Source organism: Lampris incognitus, chromosome 1, assembly GCF_029633865.1.
Source record: "Lampris incognitus isolate fLamInc1 chromosome 1, fLamInc1.hap2, whole genome shotgun sequence".
In the NCBI taxonomy this organism is placed as follows: Eukaryota; Metazoa; Chordata; class Actinopteri; order Lampriformes; family Lampridae; genus Lampris; species Lampris incognitus.
In genome coordinates, this window is record NC_079211.1 from 31,533,461 (window position 1) to 31,552,143 (window position 18,683).

General features: G+C 42.4%; 1 protein-coding gene across 3 annotated transcripts; it reads right to left on the reverse strand.

Moving 5' to 3' along the window:
• Positions 1-1,599: 1,599 nt before the first annotated feature.
• On the reverse strand, positions 1,600-16,059 carry xpnpep2 (X-prolyl aminopeptidase (aminopeptidase P) 2, membrane-bound). Of its 3 annotated transcripts, none has more exons than XM_056286603.1 (21): positions 15,855-16,049; positions 14,942-15,003; positions 14,463-14,573; positions 14,218-14,281; positions 13,261-13,365; positions 12,700-12,786; positions 12,383-12,526; positions 11,878-11,979; positions 11,097-11,202; positions 10,661-10,862; positions 9,265-9,354; positions 7,162-7,271; positions 6,676-6,753; positions 6,464-6,535; positions 6,309-6,369; positions 5,978-6,047; positions 5,563-5,667; positions 3,836-3,895; positions 3,582-3,658; positions 3,330-3,419; positions 1,600-2,146 (listed from the first exon to the last, which is right to left on the reverse strand). In XM_056286603.1, exons 1-21 carry the CDS (start codon positions 15,901-15,903, stop codon positions 1,946-1,948), a joined length of 2,046 nt encoding a protein of 681 aa, XP_056142578.1. In that variant the 5' UTR covers positions 15,904-16,049; the 3' UTR covers positions 1,600-1,945. The 3 variants fall into 3 exon arrangements, 2 of the variants coding, with proteins under 2 accessions (XP_056142578.1, XP_056142585.1); XM_056286610.1 differs by having other exon boundaries at positions 11,097-11,178; positions 15,855-16,047; XR_008810749.1 differs by lacking the exons at positions 1,600-2,146; positions 3,330-3,419; positions 3,582-3,658 and having other exon boundaries at positions 3,865-3,895; positions 5,486-5,667; positions 15,855-16,059.
• Between the last annotated feature and the right edge of the window lie 2,624 nt (positions 16,060-18,683).

An 18,683-nucleotide genomic window follows, 5' to 3' on the forward strand; every position in this document is an offset into this window, starting at 1 on the left:
GGGGTGTGCATATGTATGCAACCAAGTTATTGTACGTTTTTTTTCCTTCCTAAAATCTATCTGATTGTGGGCAGCACGGTGGCACAGTGGTTAACGCGGTCACCTCATAGCAAGAGGGTCCTGGGTTCAAGCCCTGGGGTAGTCCAACCTTCGAGGTTGTCCCGGGTCGTCCTCTGTGTGGAGTTTGCATGTTCTCCCCTTGTCTGCGTGGGTTTCCTGTGGGTGCTCCAGTTTCCTTCCACAGTCCAAAGACATGTAGGTCAGGCGAATCGGCCATACTAAATTGTCCCTAGGTGTGAATGTGTGTGTCTCTGCCCTGTGATGGACTGGCGGCATATCCAGGGTGTCTCCCTGCCTGCCGCCCAATGACTGCTGGGATAGGTTCCAGCATCTCCACGACCCTGAGAGCAGGATAAGTGGTTTGGATAATGGATGGATGGATGGTATCTGGTTGTTTTTCACTTTATTTTTATAGGTTGCAATTTCACATTAAAGATAGAAACACCTCTGACATGATTTAGCTTGCTTTCATTTTTTTTACATCACAAAAACCTGCCATTTTAACAGGGGTGTCCATCCATCTACCCATTATCCAAACCGCTTAGCCTTAGGTACTCATAGGCTGGTAGACAAGAGCAGTATTAGTAGGAGTAGAGAGGGAAGTATGAAGTAAGATCAATTTAGCCTGTTATTTTAGTGTTGTGACAAGCCATGTGAGAAGACGGTGCCCTATTTAAGTTTCCTGTCTTCCTTCTGATGGGTAGCAACAACTTAAACAGCTTAAAATACAAGACAAAAAAAAAGCTGCTAAGAATTTTGGACTAACTGAAGGGGTGCTGAAACATGGGCTAACCAATTGGAGATAATACACAGTTTGTGAAAGACATGTGGCTTTGACATCCTGCAAAGACGAATGTTACAAAGCATAAAAAAAAGAAAGAAAAAAAGTGCAACGTGCAAGAGTCAGTTTTAAACAATGATCTCATATTTTCCACATCCGCACTCGGGCCATTGTTCCTCTTTTTAGGGGCCTCTTTATCACCTTTCCAACCATGCAGACTGGGTGTGAATAAATGTGCCAATTCTAAATAACTGTCTTTACAAAATCATCACGAATTTAATAACAGTCCTGTTTGTGTGTATGCATTTGCATGTGTTTTTTTTTTTTATGGCTCACTGTGGTTTGTGGCACTGGAGTGCACATTCACGCCTCCATATAGCTCTGACTGAATAGTTGCCAGGCAACTGACTGTCTGCTGGTAAGTGTCACGTGAGTGACACTTTGAAGCCCTCACATCGGGCAATGCTAAGCCTCAAGAGTTACTCACATACGCTACTCGAGGCTGTTCCTTCAGTTGGTGAGAAAATCACTGTTTAGTCTCACAATGTGATGATAACCCCAATTACAAGAAAAGGTCAGGTGTAATTTTGGCAGTAAGACAATACCAAGGCTAAGCAGCTGGAGAAGGGTAGGGGAAATATCACATAGTCATCATTCAATGTGGGTTTTGATTTTTCTTTCCCCGTATGAAATAGAATTATAATACGTAAACAGACACACTACAGTACAAAACCAAGCTGAGTCGGTGGCTTCAAAGGAGCATTACTTTAATAAAATAGAAATTATATTATATTGACAAATGATGAAAGAGCCTGTCAAGAGACCATACAAATATCCCAATAAAAACCTCAAAAACAGAGACATTGAAATTACAGAAAAAGATAATCGGCTAGCGGCCAACATAGTAAGAGCGAGCAAATACCAATCAAACTGAAAGATCAAACCAAAATATTAATCAAAATTGCAAGAAAAACAACAAAAGCAGATAAAAACAAGTCCAGTGCATTCCTCATCCTGGCTGTGTTTGATTGTGGTCACAGGAAACCACGTCGGGGGCCATATGAAGTACGCACCGACAGAGATGAGGGAAAGGAACGACCTCCCTTACATGGCGTACTGGAGGAGCATGCCAGCCAGGGACGCAAGCAACACAGAGAAGGAAGAGATGACCGAGGAGGACCCAGAACTCTGGAAGGGCTCCGTGTTTTTGTGCATCCACTCCTGCTCCTCCTTCAGCCCCTGCCTCTCCAGCTCTGGGCCCATCACCTTTCGGATGGTCTCATAGTAGTTGTTGAGCCACTGCAGCTGCAGGGGGAGAGCAGGTTCAGAGATTGTTACACTCTTAAATGCCCACACACGGGTCTGAGACCACACACACACACACACATACATACAACTCTTTTGTAGGCCACAAGGGTGCCCACCTGCAATATGACACATCATCTAGTTTTGAAATGACTGAACAGTGGCGTGTGGCATGACAACATGAAAGTTCTTCAAATGATCAGCTGCAACACAGCAGCAACAGAAGATTTCACATGTGGTTTTCTTTTCTCAAAGTGTATTTTCAGATGCAGAGAATGTTAACCAGGGGGGTGGGGGAGGTGTGTGGGAGGGGAGTGGCAGGCGGAGCCTTATGGAGGGGATTTTAAGAGGAAGCTGCTCCTTTGTCAGTCTGGACGATGAAGCAACCTGTCAAATATTCTATTTCCAGGTGTATTCACAAATGAAATAGGAAACTGAACATCTGTTTTAACGGGTCATTTACTTCACTTAATGTAGATACCTTACTGGGTTTACATAATGTAATCTCATGTACTTTGCATTATTTCCTTTGAAAACATTTTATTCCAAGAAAGCAAAGTTGGAATTGCAAGAGAGTTGAAAGCGGCATCGGGTAATTTTTAAAATTTTTTTTAGCCTAAAGTTAGATTAATTTTGGTCTTTTTTTTGTTTTGTTTTTTTAGGGAGTTTTTCCTTATCTGATGCAAGGGTCTAAGGACAGGATGTTGTGTTGCTGTAAAGCCCCTTGAGGCAAGTTTGTAATTTGTGATATTGGGCTATACAAATAAAACTGACTTGACTTGACTTGACTTTTGGTCGCATAGTGATATGGCTATGGGAAAATGGACACAGATCAGTTTTGTAGAAGCCTTGCTTGAAAAACCTTACAGGAAATATGGGGATTGCTTCACAGCTTTTTCCTGTTCCGTGTTCAATAAATGAATATTGACGTATAACAATGTTCTAAAGCTCCTCTGTGAACACAGCTCCCGACCTTCTGACCTGATAGACTTCTGACGCATGTGTCTTGTTGCAACACCATAAAGAAAGGGGAAAAAAAAGAAAAAAGAAAAGCCTCCGGGTGTCTCTGTGACAGTGATGTAATAGAAGTTGCCGAAATCCCAAAATTTACCTGGTGCCGCTTTCATAAGATGAAAAAAAAATCTCTGCATTATGTCGAAATGCACAAGACATTTTTTCCTACCTGTTGCGGGCTAAGGAGAGAGGTGTCAATCAGCTTTCTGTCATATGGAACCAGGGACACAGTTTCAAAGGTTAAGTAGTTATTTCCATACTGAAAGGATGAGAAAAAAACATGAGAGCTCAGTCCAGGTGTGTTAACATGACTTTACCAACATGCCATAAAAAAACTTTACTTGTTTGGCCCCTTATAATCAATTATGAGCCAGACTTGTCAGATTCATCTATCTACTCTGTCTGAATGGCTTTTATTTACCTTTGTGTGAGCAGGTACAGTCACGGCAATATCCTCAATTCGGATCCCAAAATCATTTTCCTTGTAATATCCTGGCTCTAAGAGAGGCAAAGCATCATTTACTGACAGTTTTATTTGGGTGGAACATAGAACAAACCTCACAAAAATCCGTTAAATGGGGGAAAAATGTAACATTCATTTTGCTTGGGTTGAATAAAGTGATTAAAGTGTAAATGAATGAGAATTTTTTTTATGGAGGTATGAATAAACCGTACCTATAGAGGTGAACATGCCTGCTATGAATGGAAGATTGTTGCCCTGAAAGCCAACAGGCCCTGGAGGATATAAAATGATAAAATGAAACACACATTAATGCTGATGCACATTACAGAGAAGTCTGCAACAATAACATAAAACTGAGCACCTGCCAAAATACAGAAGAAAGGCTTTATTTCTATGTTGTCTTATTTTAGATAAACCAGAAATGTCCACATTGAATAACAGGAATGAATTGGCTAGCATTTGCAGACATAGATATAAGCACCTATTTTGTAATTATAAATAAATCATGCCAAAGGACAAATACCCCCTCCCCCCCTCCATTGGACCGTTAGCGATCACGTGTTTTCAAACTTTTGAATGTCGCACCTCCCCCTTCCCCATTGGATGTTGTGCACGTGATGTGCATGACGAGGCAGTAAATGGTATGTTCTTTCCCGAGTAGCTTTATTGACTTGACAGCTGATGATTGCTTATGGCATGAAACAGGCTTGAACTGTCTCATAAAGATTTTACTTTACTCATTGGATTATATATTTATATATATATATATATATATATATATATACATATACACATACATACACACACTGTTTTTCTTTTTGTTTTGACAGGTGTTTTTCTTTGTTGAATCACATTGGCAGCCGATGAGTGCATGACACATGAAAAGCTTGTACTGCTATGTATTAAAAGTTTTTTTTCCTACACACACACACACACACACACACACACACATATATATATATATATATATATATATATATATATATATATATATATATATAAACTTAGCACAAAAAGTAAGGAAATTTGTGTTTGGTAGATTATTTCTTTGTCATAACAATGCTTCTAGGCAATAAATCTTATATCAGGCACCTGATTGTCAGCACCTGGGGTACCAGAAGCTCAAAACATTAGTGAATAGCAACAGCAAAATAAGCTGTTTGGCATTGGCAGAGAAGATTTGGCAAATTTTTCATGGGTGCAACCCGCATACTCAGCTCTGCTGCTCATCCCTCAAATGCATGTTCCTTACAAATGTGGCACCATTTAAAAGGGAAATAAACACGCTTTCCAACGGTATAAGATTTATTGCCAAGAAGCATTGTTACAACAAAGTAATAATCTACCAAACACAAATTTACTTATTTTTTGTGCTAAGTATATATATATATATATATATATATATATATATATATATATATATATATGTGTGTGTGTGTGTGTATGTGTGTGTGTGTATGTATGTATATATAAACACACACACACACACACATACACACATACATACATACATACATGCATACATATATCTATATATCTATATATATGTACACACACACACACATATATATACACAAACATACATATATACTGTAACGCTGAGGCTGTCTGTGACTTTTTTCTTTCAATTTTCTTTCAATTTTGATTTACTAGGTTGTGTTTCACTGCTATAACAAAACGGGGAATTCGGGGTTGTTTGAAAGGAAATTGCAGATTAGACACCCTTGTTTCTCTCTTTCTGGCAGTTCAGTACTCACATATAAAATCGCCAATAAACCTTTTGAGAGTCCAGAAAATGTTATGTGACTATTGTTGATGAAGCAGATTTTTGTGTTTATTTGTGCACGAGATAACAGACTCACATTTAAAAGTAGCACAGAAAGTTGACTTTTGGTATGAGATGTTAGAGATGGCTAAAAAAAAAAAGGGGGGCTCCTACACTCATGAACTCCGAAGTAGTTTCCGATACCGTGACCGGTACCGTGGCCGTAGTTCAAGCCCACCTCCCATAATGCCCGGCGGCCCAGCATCTCCATGTTTATACCTGTTGAAAAATGATTATACAGAGAGCTATTTGAGACATCCTGCCACAGACTGGTAAACACCCATTCCCACTTTGATAGGAGCTGAAATGAAATGATTGCATGTGGAGAAATAGGGCTCTCTAGTGGTGAAATTCAGAAAGCTTAAGAGTCTGACTTTGCATTTAATACTTTTTGTATTGACCATATGGCTCATTGTGATGGATGCATTTCTGTCCAAAGTACAGTGGACTAGGCTCCAGGCCCTTGTGACCCTGAAAAGTATTGGGCACATTAAGAGAGTGGATGGCAATGAATTTATTTTCTACCCACCTCTTGTCCCTGAAGGAAAGATGGTTCGAGATATCTCAATGTTTCCCATGAGCACTCGAGTGAAGGCCTCCTGCATTGCAAGAAGCATGGTTAATGATAAGGAAATAGCATTTTAAAGATTAATGAGAATTTGGGGCAAACCCTTGTTTTGAGAAAACAGCAGTTTCTAAAGTTATGCCACAATGATAAAACAGAATAATCCAAATTTAATCATGACACTCTTTCTATCTAGGAAGACAAACACAATCTGCCAATTGATATGCTACATGATTAGCCATCTGTAGGCCTTGATCATGTAAGGGGGAAGAAAAGCAAATTTAATTGAAAATACCCTCTGCATTGCTGTGGGCATTCCCCAATGAACTGTCCGCGTGATGTCGGTGGTGCCATCTCTAGTGGCGAGGAGAGAAAGATTGACTCATTTTGAATCCCAGTGACATTAAGATGAAACCAGACATGGTGTGTTACTAGAGTATATTTACGCACAGATACTGGCCTCCAGAGTCAACCAGGTACATCTCATCAACTGTCAACTTCCTGCTGGTTTCATCTGTAGGGCTGCAACACAGACATCATGTCAAAACTGTAGTATAGCCCCTTTTGAGGTGGCCGTAACCCATATCAGACTGATATGAGATGGATATGCAGGATAAAATGTAAAAATTAGGACAGGAAGAAAGGGAGGAATATTTGCTTACCCATAATGGGCCAGAGCAGCATTGGGTCCACTTGCAGAGATTGTCTCAAAGCTTTGGCCTCTGTTGTCCTTCTGTTTCCTATAACAATTGTTATATTCACTGTAGATTTCTGTTATGAACTGAGCACAATGAGTCACAACCCTTCCATCGTACAGGGGAGAGTTTTTAATTCCTCTTGAGTATTTTCAAACATCTCTATATTTGCCTAATGGGTAGATTTATTTAATTTTCTGAACATCGGAGTAATGCATAAAATTGAGATACATTATTTACTGTCAAACGTCCCAATGTGGATTGAAAATAATAGTTCTGGCAGGAGGGCTTGAGCATTGGTTTAGTGGTTTGCTCTTCTGTTTTGTTCTTGAGTTTATTCAGCATGAGTGCTGAACTCTTTGCCTTTACAGAGGAAGCGGAATCTACTCGGTGAAACGTCTCAGTTCTTCTTTCATCTTCAGCATGAATACATGTATCTGTATCTGCCCTTACCTGCGACACTCGTTGACAAAGTGTGCTGCAGTCAGCTCTGTTTCCTGTCCCTTAGGAACAGCCTTCTCCAGCCACATTAGAAGCTGCATGACCGCAACCGCATCCCTCACCTGCAGGATGCAGAGCAGAAAGGACACATAATGATTATAGTGCCAGTACTGGTCCTTTTTAGGAAATAACAAGAAAGAAGAAAGCCACTTGATTTTTGTCATTGTACAGGTTACAATGAATCAATTCTCTGCATTTAACCCATCATATTGTATAGCAGCAGTGGGCAGCTGCAGCGCCCAGGAACCAACTCCAGTTCTTCTTTCCATTCTCTTGGTCAGGGGCACAGGCAGGAGTATTAACCCTAACATGCATGTCTTTTTGATGGTAGGAGGAAACCGGAGGACCCAGAGGAAACTCATGCAGACATGGGGAGAACATGCAAACTCCACACGGAAAAGGCCTGGTACGGCCAGGGGTTCAAACCCAGGACCTTTTTGCTGTGAGGCAACAGTGCTAACCACTGGGCCACCATGCTCAACAATGATGATAATAATAATGAAGATAAAATGATCCCAGAAAAGTTGAATCAGTTCATCTGGACACAAAGTTTAAGTGAGTCCAGTCCAGATGAACTGATTCAGCTTTTCTGAGGTTTCTACACCGAGACAATAATAAAAGGAAGGAATAACCTCAAAAAGAAGATCATCTTTGTTTGACCTCTCCGAAACTTATTGATATTACCCATTACCACATTCAAAGCAGGTTGAATCCATTCATCTGGATACAACATTTATTGACAGATACGTTTCACCACCAATTAAGTAACTTTACCCTTTATCACACCTTACCTACCCATTACCACGTTAACAATGTGGTAAATTCAAACAAAAATGATGAAAACAATGATGTACATAGCAGGAAACATGAAAATAAAACATCAACAAATAAGAAGTCAAAAACAATGCATAGGCAGTCACTAGGTAATAGAAATTCTGTATAATACAATGAATGATACAGATTTAGCCATCCTAAACACCTCAGGTCGGTTGGTCCCCCAGCTGGCTCTTATTTTCAGCCTAGCCATCAGAAACCCAAAACTTAATGGAGTTGGATGGTGATTTGAAAACAATGAATCGATGCAAAATCTGAAACCAGGGTGTCCGGGTGGTGTAGCGGTCTATTCCATTGCCTACCAACACGGGGATCACCGGTTCGAATCCCAGTGTTACCTCCGGCTTGGGCGTCCCTACAGACACAATTGGCCATGTCTGCAGGTGGGAAGCCAGATGTGGGTATGTGTCCTGCTCACTGTACTAGCACCTCCTCTGGTTGGTTGGGGTGTCTGTTCAGGGGCGGAGGGGGAACTAGGGGGAACAGTGTGATCCTCCCACGCGCTACGTCCCCTTGGCGAAACTCCTCACTGTCAGGTGAAAAGAAGCGGCTGGTGCCTCCACATGTATCGGAGGAGGCATGTGGTAGTCTGCAGCCCTCCCCGGATCAGCAGAGGAGGTGGAGCAGTGACCGGGACAGTTCGGAAGAGTGGGATACTTGGCCAGATACAATTGGGGAGAAAAGGGTGGATCATAAAAAAAAAAATTAAAAACAAATCTGAAACCGGAAACCCATTATGTCAAAGACAAGCATGTGTTTGACATAGTGGGTGAACGCATCTCTGTTCAACCAAAACAACACAAATTGTATTGACATTATTGACTGTTTGTAGCATTAATCATGTTTTAAGTTTCCAAAAATGACTTAAAAGGCGACGCTGATCTCACCAGCCAGAGATCCTCTGGTAGTTGGAGGGGTGGTGAATGTATTACAGAGTTTGTTGAGCTGTGCCAAGAGTCACTAAATATTTACACGACATGCATCCACTATTCATAGTCCCGGCATTGTAAATGAAAATCAATGGAGGGACTGATAAGGTGGTGGATAACAATGCTTTCAGACAGAGATGCTGAAGGTGCTGGCGTCTGGTCAGACCAACTTTATGGCTTCATAAATCTCAGCTGAAAATGTTCCCTATATTTTGCATCTGTGGTCAGCTGTGGGTTTTGTATGTGCGTGTCCTTGTGTGTCTGCATGGTGCTAAGTGTGGGTGTGACGTACATGAGCATCCCTCAGGATTCGTTGTTCTGTCTCATCTTTCACTGCTTTGGTGATCAACACAGGAGAGTAGGCGCTGGTCAGTAGTTTATCCTACATGGAGACGAAAGAGAGAAAATTAATTATACAACTACTACTTCAACTATTAACACTACTACTGCTATCGCTGCTGCTACTATTACTACTACTAAGGGTAATAATGATAATTTATAGCAATAATGTGACCTTATTTATCCTTGTGGGAAATTCTCTTAAGGGCTGTTTATTTACAGCAGCTTACATTTAGGCCTTGCGGCTGAGGGACATTATCTCTGATTCTTTCACTAACCTGCTGCACCCATCCTCACCCATGTTTTATCCTGGGAGGAAATTACCCCATGAAGTATCTCCTGAATGGCTAAACATATTCTTATTACATTTAGAATAAAGTCCACTCTGTTCCTTTGCCCTTCATCACTGTATGTGATTTCATCCACAGAGAGAAATAAAAGGCCGTCTAATTGTAAAGCGCAGACTGATGATCAGTCTAAAACTAGTCGTCTGTTTGAGGCCAGCCAGTGGACAAACACTGGAAACTCACCACTGCATTTGTTTCTAATGCCCCCCCCCTCATGCTTTAGATACGAGGATAAACTACAAGATGAAGTTCTAATAAAGCTTATTTTCCGTTTTTGAGTATCACTTTTCAGAAATGATTGGTTTGTCTTATGTTTTCATATATAGTAACACACAGACACATTTATCGTGTGTGTGTATATATGCGTTATATTCCCATATCTATAGAAACACACACACACACACACACATGCGCGCGCGCACGCACGCACGCACGCACGCACGCACACACACACACACACACACACACACACTAGCCGATTGGGCGTACCGGACCCAGGGTCCAAAGTGTTCAAGGGGACCCCTAAGCCAGAACTTCTGTGTGAAGTCACTGTTATTAACTTTGCGTTTATTGTCACTTAGTCAAACGGCTTAGTCATTCATGTCAATAACAGCCCCAAAAGTCCTGCTGAACAACTGAAGGAAGCTGCTGACAAATGTTTCTCTTGGTTAATATGTTGTTGGCATTAATTGTCTGTATGTGTGCTGTAAATCATGTTGAGGTACAGGTGAATTTGGTTAATGTGCTTTTGGCTGCAAGTCAGTGTACCTGCCCTGCTGGGTGGGGTGGGGTTGGGGGGGCTTTTATGCATCCGTGCACAGGGGCCCATTGTCTCACAATCTGACAATGCACACACACACACACACACACACACACACACACACACACACACACACACACACACACACACACACACACACACACACACACACACACACACACACACACACACACAGCTATAGATATCAAGTCAGGTGGATTTAGTGAAACTCCCCTTGTTACCTGTGGGGTGATAAGCTCATACAGAGCATAGTTAGTGTATTCCGTGCCAATCCACACTTTTATTCCAGACTTGGCCACATACTCCTTGAGGGAGGCTCGGACACTGTCATAGGGGTTCAACTGGACACAGAGGGTCTGGTTGCAAGAGGAATTGAGGTAAACCCTCATCTCATCTGTCACTCTCTCTGTGTGTACAAAAAGCCTGAGAAAGGAAGAGGAAGAGAGAGGGAAACAGCGCCCCCCCCCCAAAAAAACACAAAACAAAAAACAGCAACACATAAATAAATAACACATTCAAGACAAGTAAAAAAAGAAAAACACATTGGCTGGGGGTGGGAATGTGGGCTGGAGTTAGAATCCAGTCCTATCAAAGATGACTGATGTACTCGTCAGCACTTAACAATACGGGCATGAAATTACTTTGGAAAGGACTCACCAGATCTCGTCCATTGTCAGCAGGGTGTAGGAGTAGAAGAAGGGATTGTATGGGATGTCATTACCACGGAGATTAAATAACCCTGAAACAAAAAGACAAACAACGTCTGCATCCAGCAGCAGACCACACATTCATTTACGCCATCTACCAAATCCCACTGAAACGAGACGCGCTCCCGGGGGACCGGATGCGTCTGCTGTACGTGACCTCCTGCGTCCTTCGCTCGTTTTAAGGGGAGATACTGGCGGGGGAATCAAAAGTCAGCACGGGTGCATGATGTAGTTGATAGGGCGCCGTGTGAGTCTAGCCTGCAAACACCACTATCTCGCTCACGCAGCGGTTTGCTTTTCAAGGACTCAGCAGTCCTTAAGACTGGGAATGGCTAATCCGACGTACAGCATTCAACCACAACTCCAATTTTCACCCTTGAGGTGATTCACTCAAATGCAACAACGTCTCCGTCAAACTCAGTTATGCAACCGGATCCTTCTCTCATCACATTATGTACTAATTAAACTAAAGCAGAACACTGAACGCTAGGTAAGGTACGAACACGGTTTTCTCCAGTGATTAGAGCTATGAATGATCGGATGGACTGCATGGATATTTACTTTCCAGGCATTTGATAAACACTGTCAACTAAGGTGTCTTGTGGGCTTAACAACAGAATTGGATTGAATACTGGCTTACAGACACATTACGAGCACCATATGGTCGATGCACGAACACATGAACAAAGTTGATATGAGTTTTGTATGAAATGCTGAGTTGTGCTTCTTACATGCAGTCTCATCCAGCGCTGACAGTAAAAGGGCTGTGGGCTGGTAGGGATTTTCCTCCATCTGATACCTTATGTCTTCCACCCTCCTCTGCCAGGTCCTTTCTAAGAACACACACACACACACACACGTATACACACATGCACATATGCATGTATATGCACACACATATCATTAGTTTTATTATCCTATTTACCTGCTCTTTGACAAAATCAAAGGTTAAAAGGCCTCTAAGCCTCCTTCTTATCTGGGGCCATTTCCATTCTCTTGAAGTCATTACTTGATATGAGAAACTAACGATAAAAGAAACACAACACATTGAATTGGTTGTTTATGACTGTGTTTGTAATAAAGTTAGTGCTCGATGTTCACTTTACGCTTATCTATTAGTTCACAGATAAGGGGCACCACAGTGGCAGACCAGCACACACACACACACACACACACACTCACGCACGCACGCACGCACACACACACACACATGCACGCACATGCACACAAGCTCACCAACGACTCGGTCTGGCAGGGCTGTGAGGTTGTCAGGGAGGATGGGAGCTCTGTCCTTCCACACTTTGTCCACCAAGTTCTCAGGGATGGACTTGAGGATGCGGTTGCCTGGTGTCAGATTGATGCTGTAGCCCCTCTGAGTTTCTTGAGGGAAGAAATTTGCAGACGATTACGCACGCCGGACTGAATCGATCACAAATCAAATATGTGCATGGCTGCCAGAGGCCGGCATCAATACTCTTCCATCTACTTGGCTGAGCCCGTAATTGAAGTGCAATTGGACTGAGAATGGTGAACAGGGGCTGGGCACGGCTTACCGATTGAGAAAAGGAAGGGATCAAAGCCGATCATTCCGCCCTCTGGTACTTCAGACAGTAGCCAGTCTGCCACGCTGCTGATAGACACTTTGGAAAATCACACATGTCAACTTGTGGTCAAGCTACAGCTGAGTTTAGAGTATGCGATCATGTCTCACTGGCACTGCTATTGAATATCAACATCATAGTATTGCTACAGAGAAAGAGGCTGTAACCACAGTGCTCCCAGCTTCGCTTTAACATAGCACATCTACTATACAGTTCAATATACAGCACAGTTGTCAATGCAAAAACTAATTCAAAGTCAAAGTGGGTGTTGCTTTATGCACAATATCTTATATGTGTGTTGCTTTATGCACAATATCTTATATGTGCACAATTGTGTTCTGCAATTCAAAATACACCTCAAAATAGTCTCAATTTGCCTCAGAAAAGGTTAACACCATCATAACATTTTTTTTTTTACAGGATAAATTTAGGCAAGGTCATGACACTGTTACTATCTGATATCTGCCCATGTGTATCACATCGTCTTTACGAATAACAATGTTAACATCCCACCATCTTTTTCCAACATCCAATTGCAGTCCATTTGTCGCTCAGCTTGAACCCAGTAGCGGCTGTCTGTCCACAGCACGGCCTTGTTCGGCGTAACTACAGCCGTGCCTGCAGAGGAGGGATAACAGCTGCGTCATGAAAGGGACGATGGTGATGGCAGCAAATTTCAAATCTCTCTGAATGTCAGAGTTTACTTATGGCAAAAGTGTGACAAGCCGTCAAATGTTTGAAACATGTATGGGTGCGTGGAACAAACAAGGTTAAGAGAATAAATACTGAGGAAGCAGACATGTGTAAAACATGAGCTTCTCACTTTGTATAACATTATCATTCTGCAACTGTATCCTAAGGCGAGAAGGACGGTCTAAAATTGATGGGTGAAATCCAAAGCTTGAATCCAAAGCTAAAATGTCAGACTCTCAGCAGGACTGGAAAATAACGAACATGGTTTTTCTATGACAGGGGGAAGAAATTGCTCTCTTTTCTCCACAGGGTTTATCGTAGCTGTGGTGCCTTTGTAGTAATGCTTTGGCAGGTTGAGTAGAAGCTGTCCTACAGATTCTCCATCGAATAAAAGTCCTTTGGGGAGTGAGCTGTCTTGATAAGCCTTTCATCTGGGTTATAGTGTAGTACAGCAGGAACTGGGATCATCCCTTTTTTCACCATATACATTTCACCTGGGCAACAGTACTGCCCAGATGAAAAGGAATGGTTTGTGGCACGTGTTGATCCACCAGACATCAGTCACTCATCAATCACCCTTTTTCTAAGGGGGGACTGATGAATGAGAGCACAATATGAGTCAGTGACAGTGAGCTCGGAGCAGGACAGAGGAGCGGTATGGACAATGAAGAAGTGGGAGAAGGAGCAGAGGAGCTGTATGACAGTTGAGTAATGAGGAGGAGGAAGGGATGAGTGGAAGGGGCAGGAGGCGGGATGCAGAAAGAAAATGAACAGTACCTGCGGAGCCCGTGAAGCCGGACATGAAAGCCATTCTTGCGTCACGCGGTGCAATGTACTCGCTCTGTCAGAGACAAAGATGGATTCAGCACTGCGCACACACTCACACACACATACAAGCACATAAACACACGCATGGACGCATGCAAACAGACACATACACACTCAAATATAAGCGAGCACACGCAAAAAAATGCAAGATCAAAACCAAGATGAATTACTTATGGACAGAGGAGCAGACATACCAGGTGAGCGTCAGTGCCAGGGATGATGTAGGCATTGATTTCCAAGGAAACTATTGCTTCTCTGAGGGCCTTCAGCCTTTGTGCGGTATTGACCACTGTGCTGGGGAGGTACTGCAACACACACACACACACACACACACACACACACACACACACACACACACACACACACACACACACACACATTGGAAAGAGTCCTGAGATTTAATCAAGTCCCTGAGATCTGCTGAATCATCCCTTTGTGTTTCTGCCGCTGTAATCATTAACTGTAAGACAAGGTTTCATGGTTTTGAAAACAACAGCGTGTTTCCATTGGCAAACTACGCGGGACTTCTGGCTAAGAATTTGTTGCATTCGCCTTTACAATAAAGCACCACTGGAAAGGTGTGCTGTAGAGCCGCCTTTTGGTTTTGAGACAATAGTATCATGCAAATGATGTTAGTAAAGAGTTATTCATCATTTTGTTCACGCCATCCTACCGGTGGGACCGCAGAGCAGTTCCTCTCAGCTTGCCCCTCTCTGATAGCAGCCCAGCTGTTTCCTGTAATCAGAAAAGCACAGGAACGAGAGTTTAGGAAGTGACCAAAGAAATTGGCTGGGCTGAGCTGTGTCAACACATTCTGAGATCAGAGTTACTGTAAATGCCTTTCTAATTCTGTGATTTGTCTAGTAATATCTCTGTTGAGACTGTGAGCCAGCAATGGATTTTTTTCCCTTAAAAAAAATATAAATAATCAATGGACGTGAAGCTCCAGCCATCTGCAGATAAATGTCAGTGCTCACTCAAAATGAAGGACAATAAACACGCTTTGTCAGCAGAGACCTATTGAAGGAGCCATGTAAAAAAACCCCAAAAAAACAACAACACAATCTCAAAGATAATGTCAACCATATCACTCGCATCCAGTCCCATAAAGGCAGCACAATCAATGAAGTTACAGTAATTCAGTCATATTTATGTTAATGCATGCCCCCTCCAAAATAAAAATAGGTATTGAAATTGTGTATAGCTGCCTTTCATTCAATCAGACTCCCTCACCTCCAAAATTTATACAAATCACTACAAATAAAAACAGGGATTGACAGGAAACACATATGGCAATTTCTTATGCTCCCATTGCAGACATGAGTTACATTTATCAAGCAACATACATACAAATTAAATTAGAGAGAACATGTCATGTGTTCTGTTTTGTAGTTTTTTTTCAATTTGATTTAATTTTTTTTATTCCAAGCACTGATTGCAGCATTTTCTCGAATGTTCCACCCGTACAAATCATAATAAACACCAGTGGTACATAAGAGTCCTTATTCGGAGAGCCGACAGCTAAGACTTACTAGCACTGACAGATTATTACATACACAGCATAAAAAAATGAACTTTTACAATACCTGCTACAGCTGCTAGACACAGAGCCAAGTGCCAGACACAAGAAGGCATCTTGGCACTACCAGCCTGCCACAAGTGAATCCAAACACAGACTGGCAAAGAGGCAGGTGCTCCAATGTGTATGCAGTATATGTGAGGCTTTATATGTGGGTGTCTGTTAGTGAGTGAGTGAGTGAGTGAGTGTGTGTGTATGTGTGTGTGATGGTGTCTTCCTTCTTTTCTCTCTCTCTATCTCTCTCTCCTCTCTCATGCTCACTCTCTCTCTCTCTCTGTCTCTCTCTCTCTCTCTCTCTCTCTCTCTCTCTCTCTCTCTCTCTCTCGCTCGCTCGCTCGCTCTCTCTCTTGTCCCATCCCTCCCCCTCTCGCTCTCTGCCACCACTCACTATCTCCACTCACAGTGTCCCACTGATAAGAATCATGTGCAGTAGCTTTAGGGGAGGCTCTGAGAACAATCTTTCAGCTCCTTGCCATAAATAACAATCTGAAGAGTTTTTCCAACACTCCGTGCACATCAATTTTTTCCCCTTTCCTGGTCACCTTTATGGCTTTTGCTGGAATCTATGATGAGGATACAGGACTTCCGCTGCCCCGCTACAGCACATTGTCCTACAGTCATCCCGGATTCAGGCTTCAGTTTTAATACAAGCTCATCTCACTGGTTTTATTACCAGTAAATATCCTATATATATGATGCGTTTTGCCAAGATTCTAGGCATGAAGCCAGAACATGCTTTGAAAACATATGGACTGGGCAGTGTGTGTATGGTAGCGGTGTGCTCCAGGTGTTTGTTTTTTTTGTGTGACTACTAATCTGTGCAGATGTGCATGTGTATGTACACTGTTTTGTGTTCATGAATGCGTTTAAATTAAGTGCGATAACTAATGTATCAATGTTTGTAAGTCTATGGTGTTTGTCTTCTGCATAAGAATTCTGATCAACAGCATCTACCAGTTTCTGCATATATGTATAGACATATGACTACCTATATGCACAGAGGGTCATAACAGTAGCTAGGTCATTAGCACTGTCAGTGCACAGCAAGAGGCATTAATGGACTGGATTCAATCCCAGCCCCTCACTGTGGGGTTTTGGCGTGCTTCCATGTTTGGACTCCCACAGTCCAAGCACATGCATGTCAGATGCATTCCATCATCTGCAAGCATTCAAATCAAGCCCCAGACCCAATCCAACCACTACCCTTCGGTGGCCTGTCTGTGAACGTTCTCATTCATCCAGGTCATGGTTATTGCACTTGATTCAACTCCTTTGGATGACCTTTGGTGGCCCTAAAACATTGCTATACAAAGTAAAAGACAATAAAAAGTTGATGGAGTTGTACAAATTCAGATATATTTGGCAACCTCATTTAATCCTCTGGAGTTAATTTTTCATTGAAGATGTTTGCTCACTGTATTTTCACACCCTTGCATCTATGCCGACACTGTGCTCAGCCAGTGAGGAGGAGGACAAGGAAGTTAAGGAGGAGGGACAGAGAAGAATGGTGTGACTTAACAGAGCAGAAATACTGTCTGTTTGCCTTCCACCGTATGAAAAAGATTGGATTCTGTATAACCTTCAGATCGCCGGGCCAATTACTGCATAGCAACAGCAACAACTCCGCAGAGAATGAGGAGGGATCTGCTTTTGTTGGTCTGTGTCTGGTGAGTCTGAGATGTGCATGAAGGGCAACATTTCATTTTGCATACGCAGTTTTCAAAAAACATTTAGAAAGGTCAAATTCAAAAGGAATGACTGCAATGACTGTTAAACTGTTTGCTGGACTGTTAAATTTATGTAGACATGTCTTAAAGTCTTGATGCATCATGATGCATGTTAATTAAGTAAAAAAAGAGGGGTTAAGAAAGGGCAGTTGAGGCCATATAGGCCCACTTTTGTCATTATATGGGGCACCACTCCTGAACATAGAAGAATAAAAGTTCAACCACAATTCATGTGATCAGAGGTCCCTTGATTCAATGAATGCAAAATGCTGCAACATATCAGCACATAATTGACAGTGCTTGATTAGATGTGCCAAAAGATTTTTTTCTCCCTTATTGTGCAGCATGAAAACACAGTTGGTTGGACACTGATGAGGTCATGTGGACAAACGAAGAGGACAGGGGATATATGAGGGTATATGCAATGTCCATATGTGATGGCAAAACCTTTTTTTCTTCTGCACTGTTTATACTTGTGTTTCATTGGGAGTGACGAGGAAGGACAGGATTAGGAACAATTATATTAGAGGGACAGCTAAAACCCAGCCACTGAGGATGCACAAGCCAGTGCATTCTTAGTGCCAGTCCCAAGCCCGGATAAATAGGGAGGGTTGCGTCAGGAAGGGCACCCGGTGTAAAATCTTTACCAAATCAAATATGCGGATCATAAATAAGATTTCCATACCAAATCGGTCAAGGCTCAGGTTACCAATGACCGCCACTAGTACTGTTAACCAGCATGGTGCCAGTGGAAACTATGCTACTGTTGGGCGAAGGAGAAGTAGAGGGGGAAGGCAAGTCCAGAGGCAGTGAAAGAGGAGGAAGGGTAGGAGGAGAGAGTTGGAACTTTGAATGTTGGCACTATGACTGGTAAAGGGAGAGAGCTGGCTGATATGATGGAAAGAAGAAAGGTAGGAATACTGTGTGTGCAAGAGACCAGGTGGAGGGGGAGTAAGGCCAGGAGTATCAGAGGTGGGTTCAAACTCTTCTACCATGGTGCGAATGGGAGGAGAAATGGGGTAGGGGTAATTCTGAAGGAAGAGTATGTCAAGAGTGTGCTGGAGGTGAAGAGAGTGTCTGACAGAGTGATGAGTATGAAGCTGGAAATC